Genomic DNA, 12,809 nt, shown 5'->3' on the forward strand with positions numbered 1-12,809 from the left:
ATCATGGCAAGTACTGAGTAATGTACAGAATTATTGAATCACTGTATTGCACTCCTGAAACTAATATAACACTGTATGTTAACTATACTGGAATTAAAATTAATAAAAAAAAGAAAAAGAAAAAAAAGGTTAAAAAAATCAGGTTTTGAAAATCCTATTTTGAAGGGCACATGCACCCCAATGTTTACAGCAATGCTATCAACAAGAGCCAAAGTATGGAAAGAGCCCCAATATTCATCAACGGATGAATGGATAAAGAAGATGTGGTGTATGTTAGGATGTCCTTGGAACCACAGTAGAGGGGACGGCCATCTTGCCAGCTCAACCCAACGAAAAATTGCCAGAACAAATTGGAGGTCAACCAATCACCGAGTGACAGCACGACCTGATGCGAAAAAGGCCCACCCGGACCTAAACCCGGAACCGCTGCAGCTTAAAAACCCCACCCCACCACACCTGGGTGCGACTTCCCTGACTCCTCTCTCTCTCTCTCCCTGAGTCACGGAACCTCGCCCGAGACCTTAGTTCCCAAATAAAGCCTTTGACTGCTAAAATTTTTTAGCCTCTGACTCCTATCTTTACCCTGCCTTACGCCTAACCCTAACAGTTATATATATACAATGGTTATTACTCAGCAATCAAAGAGAATGAAATCTTGCCATTTCCAACTACGTGGATGGAACTGGAGGGTATTAGCTAAGCGAAATTAGTCAGAGAAAGACAGCTATCATATGGCTTTACTCATATGAGTAATTTAAGATACAAAACAGATGAACATAAGGGAAGGGAATCAAAAATAATATAAAAACAGGGAGGGAGACAAACACATAAGAGACTCTTAAATACAGAGAACAAACAGAGGGGTTGCTGGAGGGGTTGTGGGAGGGGGGATGGGCTAAATGGGTAAAGGGCAGTAAGGAATCTACTCCTAAAATCACTGTTGCACTATAAACTAACTTGCATGTAAATTTAAAAAATAATTAATTTTAAAAAAAAGAAAATCACATTTTGATTTTTAAACCCACATGTAACATCTGATGCCACCCATAAGAGCAGAGTGAAGGAAAGTGAGCGCAGCATCAACCAGGGAATTAGAAGAGCTCAAATCCAGCCTCATATCTAACAAACTGTGGCTTAGACCAAAGCAATCACTTTGCATCTCTGCACCTCATTTCCTTCCATCTTTCAATGACAAGCTTGGATATAATATCTAAGGTCTCTTCTAGCTCTAAAATACAATGATTCAGTGAAATCATTTCAACTTACTTCTGTTCTAAAAACATTAAGTGGTTTCCCAGGACAGCAATCTTCCCTGATTTTATCTTCTGCTTCGGAGGCAAACTTGACTTCTATGTGTTCTAGCTAAATACAAGGAGGGAAAATGAAAGTCATTAGTATCACTTAATATGACTGCAATTAATCATCACCTCATTTCACCAAAGAGGAAAACTAGCTTCTCCACTTAACATGAAATGGTCTGTGTATTCCTCAGGAAGCCAGCCAAGCACAGGACAGGACTAAGAGACCGCTCTGAAACTCAGGATCAAATGCTCCCACAGATAACATTGTTTCAAACGCAAAAGACTATGGGGCTCCTGGGTGGCTCAGTCAGGTAAGTGTCCAACTTCAGCTCAGGTCATGATCTCATGGCTTGTGAGTTTCAGCCTGGAGTCAGGCTCTGTGCTGACAGCTCAGAGCCTGGAGCCTGCTTGGGATTCTGTGTCTCCCTCTCTCTCTGCCCCTCCACTGCTCACACTCTCTCTAAAATAAATAAACATTAAAAAAACAAAGAAAGAAAAATAAAAGAAAAAGACTAAATCATTTTTATGTCCATCAAAAAAATTTTTTTCTTAAGAACATGGTCTTTAATTATTAGACCATTAGACTTTATTAATTTCAAATAAACATTAAATGACATCTATAATCTATAATCAATTATTTAACTCTTCCTAAATGTCTCATGGTATTATTGACATAGTCATGTTTACCATTTTCTATAGTGAAATCTAGCATCTACCTGCTATATCAGAGAAAATGAAAAACAGGATAAAAGACAGAGGTTTCTGGAAAACCTCAGAAATGTAGTATAATGTATATGCCTGAATATAAGATGACCTTCAATATAACCTGTCCCCATTGTCCCAATGAAAAAATACAAGAACTTTTTTGACCTCCAGGTATATGAACATTTAGAAATATGCACAAAATAAATGACTACCATTATTAATTATTAACTCATTTGTAATTATATGACATAAAGTGCTTATTTAGAAATAACTTTATTACCATATTTCATGGAACAATTTCATTCAAAATCTACACTTGCATGTTTTAACTCAAATGTCTTCATTATCACTAGAAGCACTTTTTTGAGTCCTCAAACACAGTTTTCTAGGGCAAATTATCTTTCCTTCTGCCTAAGTTGTCTGAGAGAGAGCATTTTTAGAAACTATATATGAAGTGACTGGGGCAGAAAGGTGGAATGGGGAGAAACTCACAATTAGGTGAAAGCTATTGGTAGTGTCTTAGTTCCTGAGTTGAGGAGTAAATTCAGGAATATTCATTACATTATTAACTTTAAAACAATCCAAAACAGGACCATGCATGGATCTTGATACTATCTCATGGACAAAGGATTCTAATTAAGCCAATTCTGTAAATTGGAGGTCTCAATGGGAGAGAGGAAAAAAAAGAAGCAATTCAGTGTGTCTCATAATATGAGAGACTTTGAAAGCATTTAAATATAAACATAAGGTCTGCCCTCATTTTTTTAAGGAGAATTGTGGGAGGAAAAACCAGGCACATACAATTAGTATTTTATGTATAAATTAATTGATAGGGGCACCTGGGAGTTTCCATCAGTTGAGCAAACGACTACTGATTTCAGCTGGAGTTGCGATCCTGGGGTCATGGGGTCAAGCCCCACACCGGGCTCCGCACTGAGTGTGTAGCCTGCTTGGCATTTTCTCTCTCTTCCTCTGCCTCTCCCCCACTCTTGCTCTTTCTCTCTCTCTCTCTCTCTCAATAAGTAAATAAATAAATTAAAAATAGGGGCTCCTGTGGCTCAGTCGGTTAAGCGTCCGACTTCAGCTCAGGTCATGATCTCACGGTTCGTGAGTTCAAGCCCCGTGTCGGGCTCTGTGCTGATAGCTCAGAGCCTGGAGCCTGTTTCAGATTCTGTGTCTCCCTCTCTCTCTCTGACCCTCCCCCATTCATGCTCTGTCTCTCTCTGTCTCAAAAGTAAATAAACGTTAAAAAAAATTTTTTTAAAATTAATTAATTAATTAAAAATAAAGTAACTGAGAAATGGAATAAGATCACAATCATTTTTTAATTCCTGCAACTTCTATACCCATCCATTCTCCTCCCTCCAAAAATATTTTTGACAGGTATATTTGGCAAAGGTACTAAACACAGAAGATGTTTATAAAAAGGTTTATTATAAAACAAAAGATGGGGTGCCTGGGTGGCTCAGTTGGTTAAGCATCCGACTTTGGCTCAGGTCATGATCTCTCGGTCTGTGAGTTTGAGCCCTGCATCGGGCTCTGTGCTAACAGTTCAGTGCCTGGAGCCTGCTCCGATTCTGTGTCTCCCTCTCTCTCTGACCCTCCCCCACTTGTACTCTGTCTCTCTCTCTCTCAAAATTAAACATTAAAAAAATATATATAAAACAAAAATGGACTATATTTACTACAGTGAACTAGTTGTTACAATCCCTGGCCCCTTGTACCTCCAGGGAGTTGGTCAGGTAGACTATATTCTCCATCAGCACTGCCTGTTCATCAAACTCTAATTGCAAATCCAGAACACGAGGTCCCATCTTCTCCAGATTTTCCTAATAGCCAAAACAGTTTTGAAAAATAAAATTCACATTAAGAATACGTTGAAATGAATACATTTCCTCCAAAGCAATCATTCTTCTCTCAACTGATAAAATCTTCAAATTTGAACAGTTGAAGGAAAGGCCTTGGACTCATGGTTTCCCTTATCTATGTTTGTTCGTTAATGAAATTATTGGCTCAGAATAATTATCATTTGAGGTATGATAAGACTAAGGCAACACCGAAAAGCCTGGAGGGACAAGGTTTTCAGATTTATAAAAGAAATAGCATTTTATCATTGTTTATTTAGAATGACTTAATATGCAAGCCCAAAGAATTCACTTTGACAAGGAATCAAACAAATGTGTGGAAATATCCCTTCAGGTAACCGAAAAGAATGAAAAAAAAAATCTTTTTTTAATTTTCTAAGATAATACATCTTTAAAGCTAGTTCAGAGAATAGTGAATTAATAATAAACAAACAAAAAATTTCTACAAATTAAAAAAAAATTTAGGTTATATTGGTACTGAGATAATCTGATAGCACATGAAAAACAATTTATTCTTAATTTTCTTGAACATGAAACAAAATATCTGCCACTCAAAATATAACCCTCGAGAGCCAAGCTTATATCCACAAGTATAGCTAACTGCCTAGAACATGCTGCACTAAATGAAAACGACCTGACAAGATTCCTAATACTCACTGTTTTCACTTACTGTCCAACCCGTTTCTTGTCCTGTGAAAAGTGCTAGAAGCCATTTTCTTATTCTCAGATTTACAAAACGCTTTTCGAAAAAGTTTCAAACCATTAATTTGCCTGGCAAGTCCCCAATATTACTGGAAAAAAAACTACTACTGCTGAAACAATCTAACACTGGTTTTCTAAAAAGCCACCTCTTGGATCTAGTATCATTTAACTACAGAACTTGTCAAATGAGTTTCACTGGATTCTTTAAAGTACATCATCAAACTTAATTGCCTTTGCAATCAATAATGAAATATTTTGTTGGATCCACGTATTGACAACGGATCTGGCATTTTGACCAGTGGCACTAGCTAAGTAGGGAACAAATGAATTAGGGACATATCAGCATATATATTATAACTTGATTGGTGTAGGTCAATCCAAAATTCTAAATTATTTCTGAAACTTCAAAGACCATAGGCTCAGAGAGTTGATTTTGGTCTAGGAGAATGAAAAGGCTTTCCTAAGAATACGATCTACTCCAATACAGGACAATCTAGAATTTTGGTCTCCATCACGCAGGCATCTGTAGCCTAGAAGATTAAAGAATTAATCTAAGCTATAAGAATAACCACCATGTTCCAAGCAGAGTGAAATATACTAATTTACATTAAAAAAATTTACTAAGCCTACCTTTTGACAGAAAGTATTAAAGTGTGTTGAGTATATTACTTCATGTATTCCTCACAGCATTCCTAAAATGTAGGTTTTATTAATTTCCTCATTTTACAGATGAAAAACTATGTGGCCCAGAGAATTTAAGTGATTTATCTAAGGTCTCAAAACTAAGAAGTGATGGACAAAAAGGATTTGGACCAAGATCTATCTGATCCCAGAGCCTGAGATCAGCAGCAACATACAGCCATCTGTTTCTCTTTAAGAAATGCAATAAATCAGGGGCGCCTGGGTGGCTCAGTCGGTTGGTTAAACGTCGAACTTCAGCTCAGATCATGATCTCGCGGTCTGTGAGTTCGAGCTGCCTGTTGGGGTCTGTGCTGACAGCTCAGAGCCTGGAGCCTGCTTCTGATTCTGTGTCTCCCACTCTCTCTGCCCCTCCCCCACTCACGCTCTGTCTCTCTCACTCTCAAAAATGAATAAATGTTAAAAAAAATTTTTTTAATGCAATAAATCAGTTATTTCTCTGAAGAAAGCTAAGAGTCTAATGCAATGATTTCTCAACAGGAGAGGTGGGGGAGGGTGGAGCATATTATGTCCCCAAGAGTCATTTGGCAATGTCTCGAGACATTTTGGGGTCCAAACTTGAGCACGTGAGGAGGATGTTCTATTGCCATCTAGTGGGTAGAAGCCAAAAATACTGCAAAACATCCTATAATGCTCAGGATAGCCTCCCACAACAGAGAACTATCAGCCCACAGTATCAACAGACCACTGTTGACAAACTCTGGTCTAACCACTATAATCAATGTTTATCCTCTTAAGCAAAACCTATCCAAATGTACTACCTTGGTTCCAGCAACAGGAGCTAACAAAAACACCCTAATGTAAGCCAAAAACAATATGGTTCCCCCCTAAACAGAAAAGAAGGTAGAACATGAAGAGAATCATTTAGTGTAACAATTCTAAACTAGTTTTTCTTCCACAATGCATATTTTCATATACTCAGCAATTGTACAGATAAACCCCCAAAATGATCGCTCATTTGTCACAACCACTGATTGAAAAGTGCTATTTTAGCAGATTTCCTGGGAAAGACTATACTCAAAGTTCCCCCTTCCTTCTACCATCTAACCATTACTCACATAGTCACTGCTACATGAGGTCCACAGCTTACCTTAATCATGGCAACAAATGGCATCACTTTCTTCATATATTTCTTCAATTCTGGCAAACTGCCCAGTTCGCTAGCAATGACCTTGTTATCAGGCAATTTTCTGCTGTTGCCCTAAAAAAATAGGTTGGAGAGGAATGTGGAGAAAAGTATTTTTTAAATAATGCGAAATAGTACATGTACCTGCAGGAAGTCGGCCATAGAATGGTGGCCTCTACTAGTCTGTTAGAATACAGTAGAAAATGGTGCAGCCCCAAGCATCATGGGGAAATGAAACATGAATGTATAATATGGAAGGGAGTCTCCTATTCCCTCTAAATTTAAAGGATATATGTTTTTTGGGAAGGCAAAGAAAATAGGTGCATCCTGTTGAACATTTAATTTTCCCTTACACTTAAAAACACCTCCATGATTGTAACTTTAGATCTTATCTGGTGAGAAAACAAAATAGTCTTATAAAGATCTTGTTTGTCTCCAAACCTGTAAAAACATGTCATTAGTCATATCAAAATGAAAACTGCACAACCATTATACAAGATTTATATAATGTCTGCTTTTCAACACTCCTTATAAATTGTTACCACAAATGTGAAAAAAAAATAAAATCCTTGGCTATCAACCTATTAAAAAGACTATCATTTAGGAACGCCTGTTGATACTATTGGCTATCAACCTAGTAAAAATAGTATCATTTCAGTTAAGCGTCCGACTCTTGATTTTGGTTCAGGTTGTGATCTCTCACACTGACAGCACAGAGCCTGCTTGGGATTCCCTCTCTTCCTCTTTCTCTGCCCTTCCCCTGCCTGCACGCTCCCACGCTTCATCTCTTTCTCTCTATCTGTCTCTCTCTCTCTCTAACTAAATAAACTTTAAAAATAGTATCATTTCGAACTACTGGGACCTTATGAAGATAAAAAGCTTCTGCACAGCAAAGGAAACAACCAACAAAATTAAAAGGCAACCAACGGAATGGGAAAAGATATTTGCAAATGACATATCAGACAAATATCGGACTCAGATATCACCTCACGCCAGTCAGAGTGGCCAAAATGAACAAATCAGGAGACTATAGATGCTGGAGAGGATGTGGAGAAACGGGAACCCTCTTGCACTGTTGGTGGGAATGCAAACTGGTGTAGCTACTCTGGAAAACAGTGTGGAGGTTCCTCAAAAAATTAAAAATAGACCTACCCTATGACCCAGCAATAGCACTGCTAGGAATCTACCCAAGGGATACAGGAGTACTGATGCATAGGGGCACTTGTACCCCAATGTTTATAGCAGCACTCTCAACAATAGCCAAATTGTGGAAAGAGCCTAAATGCCCATCAACTGATGAATGGATAAAGAAATTGTGGTTTATATACACAATGGAGTACTACAGGGCAATGAGAAAGAACGAAATATGGCCCTTTGTAGCAACGTGGATGGAAGTGGAGAGTGTGATGCTAAGTGAAATAAGCCATACAGAGAAAGACAGATACCATATGGTTTCACTCTTACGTGGATCCTGAGAAACTTAACAGAAACCCATGGGGGAGGGGAAGGAAAGAAAAAAACAAAAAGAGGTTAGAGTGGAAGAGAGCCAAAGCATAAGAGACTCTTAAAAACTGAGAACAAACTGAGCGTTGACGGGGGGGTGGGAGGGAGGGGAGGGTGGGTGATGGGTATTGAGGAGGGCACCTTTTGGGATGAGCACTGGGTGTTGTATGGAAACCAATTTGACAATAAATTTCATATATTGAAAAAATAAATAAAAATAAAAACAGTATCATTTCTATCTACTCACAAATAAATGCCTATATCATATATCACTAATAAGCAGAGTCCCAAATGTGCTGTCTGAATTTCATTTCATTTCTGCAAACACAAGTAGCCCCTTCTACAGAGTGACAAATGAAGCAAGTAGCCTTTTCAGAATTTTCAGTGACTTATTTTTTCCTTATTCCAAAAGCATGGCATCAAAACCAAGAGTTGGGAATGAATCTAAATGAAAAGTAGTGTATAGTAAAATTTCTGATAATCTATTTACTTTCAACTCTAACCTTTACTAAGGTACAGGGGGGATAAAAACTTTCTCCACTTGTCAATGTGCTGTTTTAAAATACGTACAGAAGAGAAAAGAGGATACGAAACACTCCTTTCCCTTATGTCATCAAAATGGTACTGTATACAACGTAAGGACATCCTCCTTTATTATAAAAACTAATATTTAGCTCTTTTGGATGAAAACAAACATTTTTTAAAAAGCTGACCATTCCAAATAATGCCCATAGATGATGAAACCATATGATATCTAGTCACTGATTACTAAATAAAAATATTAACCTCTCAAAGAATAGCAGTTTTTAATAAAAGATGCATTTTTCAATATCTGCAACATTACATTCTGTATTTGGCTCTCCTCCTGCCTCCTTGAAAATGCTGGTATGAATATGTAACCCACTGGGTGCAATTTCATTTCTCTACCTACCAAAATGGCTTTTACTTTTTTAGTTAGCGTAAGTCAAAATCTGCAAGCAATTCTACAGACCACGTTCTATTTCCATTACACACAATCAAATGAAGAGGCAGCTCTCCATAAAAATAGGCTCACAAGGAGTACAAAAACACTTGCTCTTCTCTTTCCATCAAATTTTACAAATTTTTAATTAAGTATGGAAATTTCTGAAATAAAAGCTCAATAAAATTCTCAAAAATTAAAGCTAAGAATTTTCCCTTCATGTTACTGCTTTATGCTTTGGCCATAATCACTATTTTGTCTCTTAAGTGTACCTTCACAGTCTGTGTCTATCAATAACTGTTCCTGAGCAAAACTTCAACAACATATACTTAGTTTCTATTTTTCCAATGTGAAAGAAAAAAGATAGATGAACTTTTTTCTTTAGGGAAACTTAGAACTAAGTGTTAAGTGTTGAGTTTCCTTTAAATTCGACAATCATATTTAATAGCTATTTACCGGACGGAGCCAAAAACAATGAGCTCTCCATTTCTACGAGTAATTAGCAAATTAACCATTCTGTTTTAAATTACTCAAGAGCCAAGCTTCAGATTTTTTTAAAACATAACTAAGTTAAGGCTTCATGAATCCCAGGGTTCAAGCCACAATCAACTCAAAAGGCAAACTCAGTCCTTTGGCTTCATAATTTTAACCACATATGAGAAAGTCTCATTATCTTTTAATTACATATGACTAGATCCAATTTGTTTTTGTAAGAAAGCTTCAGAAATGATAAAAAAAAAAAGTAACTTTTCCCTCAGGATCCACTTAAGAGACAGCAAGGCTAACAAAAAACTTTCCGTGCCTAAAGACAATTAGACAAAGTCGCCCGTCTTCCTTCTCCCGGACATTGTCAGCACCCTCCAAACAAAACAGCACAGGCAGCACCCAACAACGTAGGGGGAAAGTCTGCAGAGAGCATCACCTCAAAGTGATTACGGAGCAGTGACAGGGTGATATGTTGCCAAGGAGGATAGCTCTTCGCCACGTAGATGGTGCAATGTGAAGGCTTCTGAGGCGGTTGCTTGTCAGTCTTCTACAGGGCAAAACAAAGGGAAGACAACATTTCATCACTTTTGTATAAATCAAAGATGAGAGAACCCTCTTCTGGTACATACCACTACTGCCTCGGACGTTAACAAGCACACACGTACTACAAAACGGACTTAGCAGTAAAGATATCCTGACACATTTGAACAATAATTGTCTTAAGTTCCATTCATAGCAAATGTTACTGAACTAATAACTTTTAAAGAATAATCTTTAAAAAAAAAAAAATGACTTCACCTTCCCCTTAGCAGGCATCATATAGTTCTTGAGTCGCAATCTAAGGTCATGTGCTACTTCCATGAGATACTGTGAGGAACGTATCAAGGCTTCATCCACGGGACCCGCCAGAGGCCATGAAGCATTCATAATTGAGTCAGGCTTTAAGAAAAAAAACAAAAAAACAAACAAAAAAAAACAGTTCAGTGGGATTAAACAACACAACTATTTTATGGTTCTTGATTACATTTCCATACCAAGGCTACCATCTGTAATTGCGTGCTTGAAGTTCAAACCTTACTACCCATAACACACTTCCACAGCCCCTGATCTAATGTTCCCTAGAATTCAAGCTGTGAAGTCTGACTCTACATTCTTAATTAGCATCCATTTGTACAAGCGTATTAATACCCACACACAGATGCTCACTTTCAAAGAAAATTATGTAATGCTAATTTGCCTAAATTTAATCTTTATTACATAAATTATACAAACTCTCAGTTTTTATCCTATTAATACACCCAGTTTTGAAAGCATGGCTATTCAGGATATATATCATGAGCACATTTTTGCATTGTTCATGCGTTAGAAAAATACAAAGGAGTTGGGCTTATAAAGTTGAAAAGAAATTATTAAACCATCCAATCGGTTTATCTGCAAGCCTAGGAGAAATAATTGAATTTACCTTCACAGTAAGTAAGGATGCTAATATAAAGCCCTAAATATGCAGCCCTACATATGCCAGAAATTTTATATAAAACAAAAAAATTTATGCAAAGAGACACTTCTATCTTGTTAAAAGCTGCTCATAACAGTCATTTATATATATTTCTCAGGATTTTCACCTTTTAACAGTTGGAAAAAACAGAATTAGTTATCTATGTATTCAAATTAAATGTATTTTTAAAATATATTAAAATGTATTTTCCTAACAAGAATTAGGTGATAACAAGAATTTCCTAACAAGAATTAGGTGATAAGATGCGTAGTCCCATGTTTTTAAAATATACACACTGCGTGTATATAAATAAAGGCACATATATGATGTATTTGTCTAAACAGAAGGTAGCTTAGGTTTAATTTGCTATAATGATTACGAGATGATGAGTCCAACATTAGCCTTGAAATATTCTTTTTCAGTCTTCTCCTCTTAAGTAACATTATTCTGTATTTATTTAATAAGGGCCAAATCAAAACTGCCCAAATCTTAAATGTATACAGATACCTTTCCCAGGAGTGTCCAGATGTGCTCACAGAGATGTGGACAGAATGGAGCCAAGAGAAGGGTCTGAACTTCAATAAAGCGGAACACAAGGTCTCTGTGCATCCCTTCGATGGCTAATTCACGGTATTTATCTTTGGCAGCCTACAAAATTTGAAATTATTTATCATTTTCTCCCCATACTTCGTTAAAAAAAAAACAATAAAAGAAAAAATGCAGTACCTCTATTTTAATGCATTTTTAAGCTTTTAGTCTTTCCAAATTCCATAATGAATTTTCATAAAAGTTTTACTTCATTTTTTTAAAGAAATCTCTACACCCAATGTGGGGTTCAAACCCATGACCCTGAGATCAAGAGTCACAAGCTCTACCAACTGAGCCAGCCAGGCACCCCAGTTTTACTACATTTCTAACACCTTGCAATTAAATGTGTACCAATCATTGTCAAAAAATATTATGGTTTTATATTAATGATTCTCAAAAAAAAATTTTTAAGACATTTTAAAAATATATTAACAGACATAAAGGCTGCACAATTTAAACTGCATATTAAGGGCTGACGATGCTCTGAATAGCCTATAAGAAAGATATTAAGTATCAAAAATGGCTATAAATACGACACACTGCTATGTTCAGCACTTATCCTTATTTAACCACATCTATGAAAAGCAAGTTACATAAATCCCAATGTGATATTTTACAAAACTGATTGAGGAAACCTACATTTTTACTTTAAGCACTTGAACTGCCAAACTTGAGGAAATACTGACACCTTGTGGAAAACATCAGAACACGCTTGTTTTCAAACCAATGGCAATTAGTTACAGTTTTGCCTTTATGTTTTATCAATTTAAAATGTTCTCCTGCAAAATGTGGCTGGTTTTTAGACTTAACCTCTTTATTAACTCACAGCTCTACTAGAAACAGAAATACTTATATTACATGAACACAATCGAAAGAATATCAAAGAGAAATATTTAATATCACAATTACATAGGAATTTAAAAACTGCTTGGGAACAATTTCAGTCTCCATTCATTCATTTTTGAGAGACAGAGACAGAGAGAGAGACAGAGCATGAACAGGGGAGGGACAGAGAGAGAGGGAGACACAGAATCCGAAAAAGGCTCCAGGCTCTGAGCTGTCAGCACAGAGTCCGACATGGGGTTCGAACTCACGAACTGTGAGATCATGACCTGAGCCAAAGTCAGATGCATTCGACTGAGCCACGCAGGCACCCCGTCAGTCTCTATTTTAGTTATTATGTTATAGCAGGAGGGAAAAAGGGTGAAATACATCATATTCATACTAACACAGCTTACAGCTACTAAAAGAAAGGCCTACCTGAAATTCAAAAAACCCTGTTTTCAAAGCTTCTTTAAACATCATCTTTTCATAATTTTGATCTGTTTTTATAATTCCTGCATTCATCTCACTATTGAATAGGGAAAAAAAGATGACT

At 36.8% G+C, this 12,809-nt stretch overlaps 1 protein-coding gene across 1 annotated transcript in view; it reads right to left on the reverse strand.

Moving 5' to 3' along the window:
* The window catches only part of LARS1 (leucyl-tRNA synthetase 1), a 73,831-nt gene that overhangs the window by 8,625 nt on the left and 52,397 nt on the right, over positions 1 to 12,809 (reverse strand). The window contains exons 24-30 of the mRNA XM_047086494.1: positions 12,692 to 12,782; positions 11,351 to 11,491; positions 10,147 to 10,287; positions 9,785 to 9,895; positions 6,363 to 6,473; positions 3,731 to 3,835; positions 1,267 to 1,362 (exon numbers count right to left, since the gene is read on the reverse strand). Coding sequence (XP_046942450.1) covers positions 1,267 to 1,362; positions 3,731 to 3,835; positions 6,363 to 6,473; positions 9,785 to 9,895; positions 10,147 to 10,287; positions 11,351 to 11,491; positions 12,692 to 12,782 — 796 coding nt within the window. The remainder of the gene's footprint in view (positions 1 to 1,266; positions 1,363 to 3,730; positions 3,836 to 6,362; positions 6,474 to 9,784; positions 9,896 to 10,146; positions 10,288 to 11,350; positions 11,492 to 12,691; positions 12,783 to 12,809) is intronic.

Source organism: Lynx rufus, unplaced genomic scaffold (assembly GCF_022079265.1).
Source record: "Lynx rufus isolate CCGP_SWC_20201006 ecotype Redwood Valley unplaced genomic scaffold, mLynRuf1.p SCAF_1, whole genome shotgun sequence".
Classification (NCBI taxonomy): domain Eukaryota; kingdom Metazoa; phylum Chordata; class Mammalia; order Carnivora; family Felidae; genus Lynx; species Lynx rufus.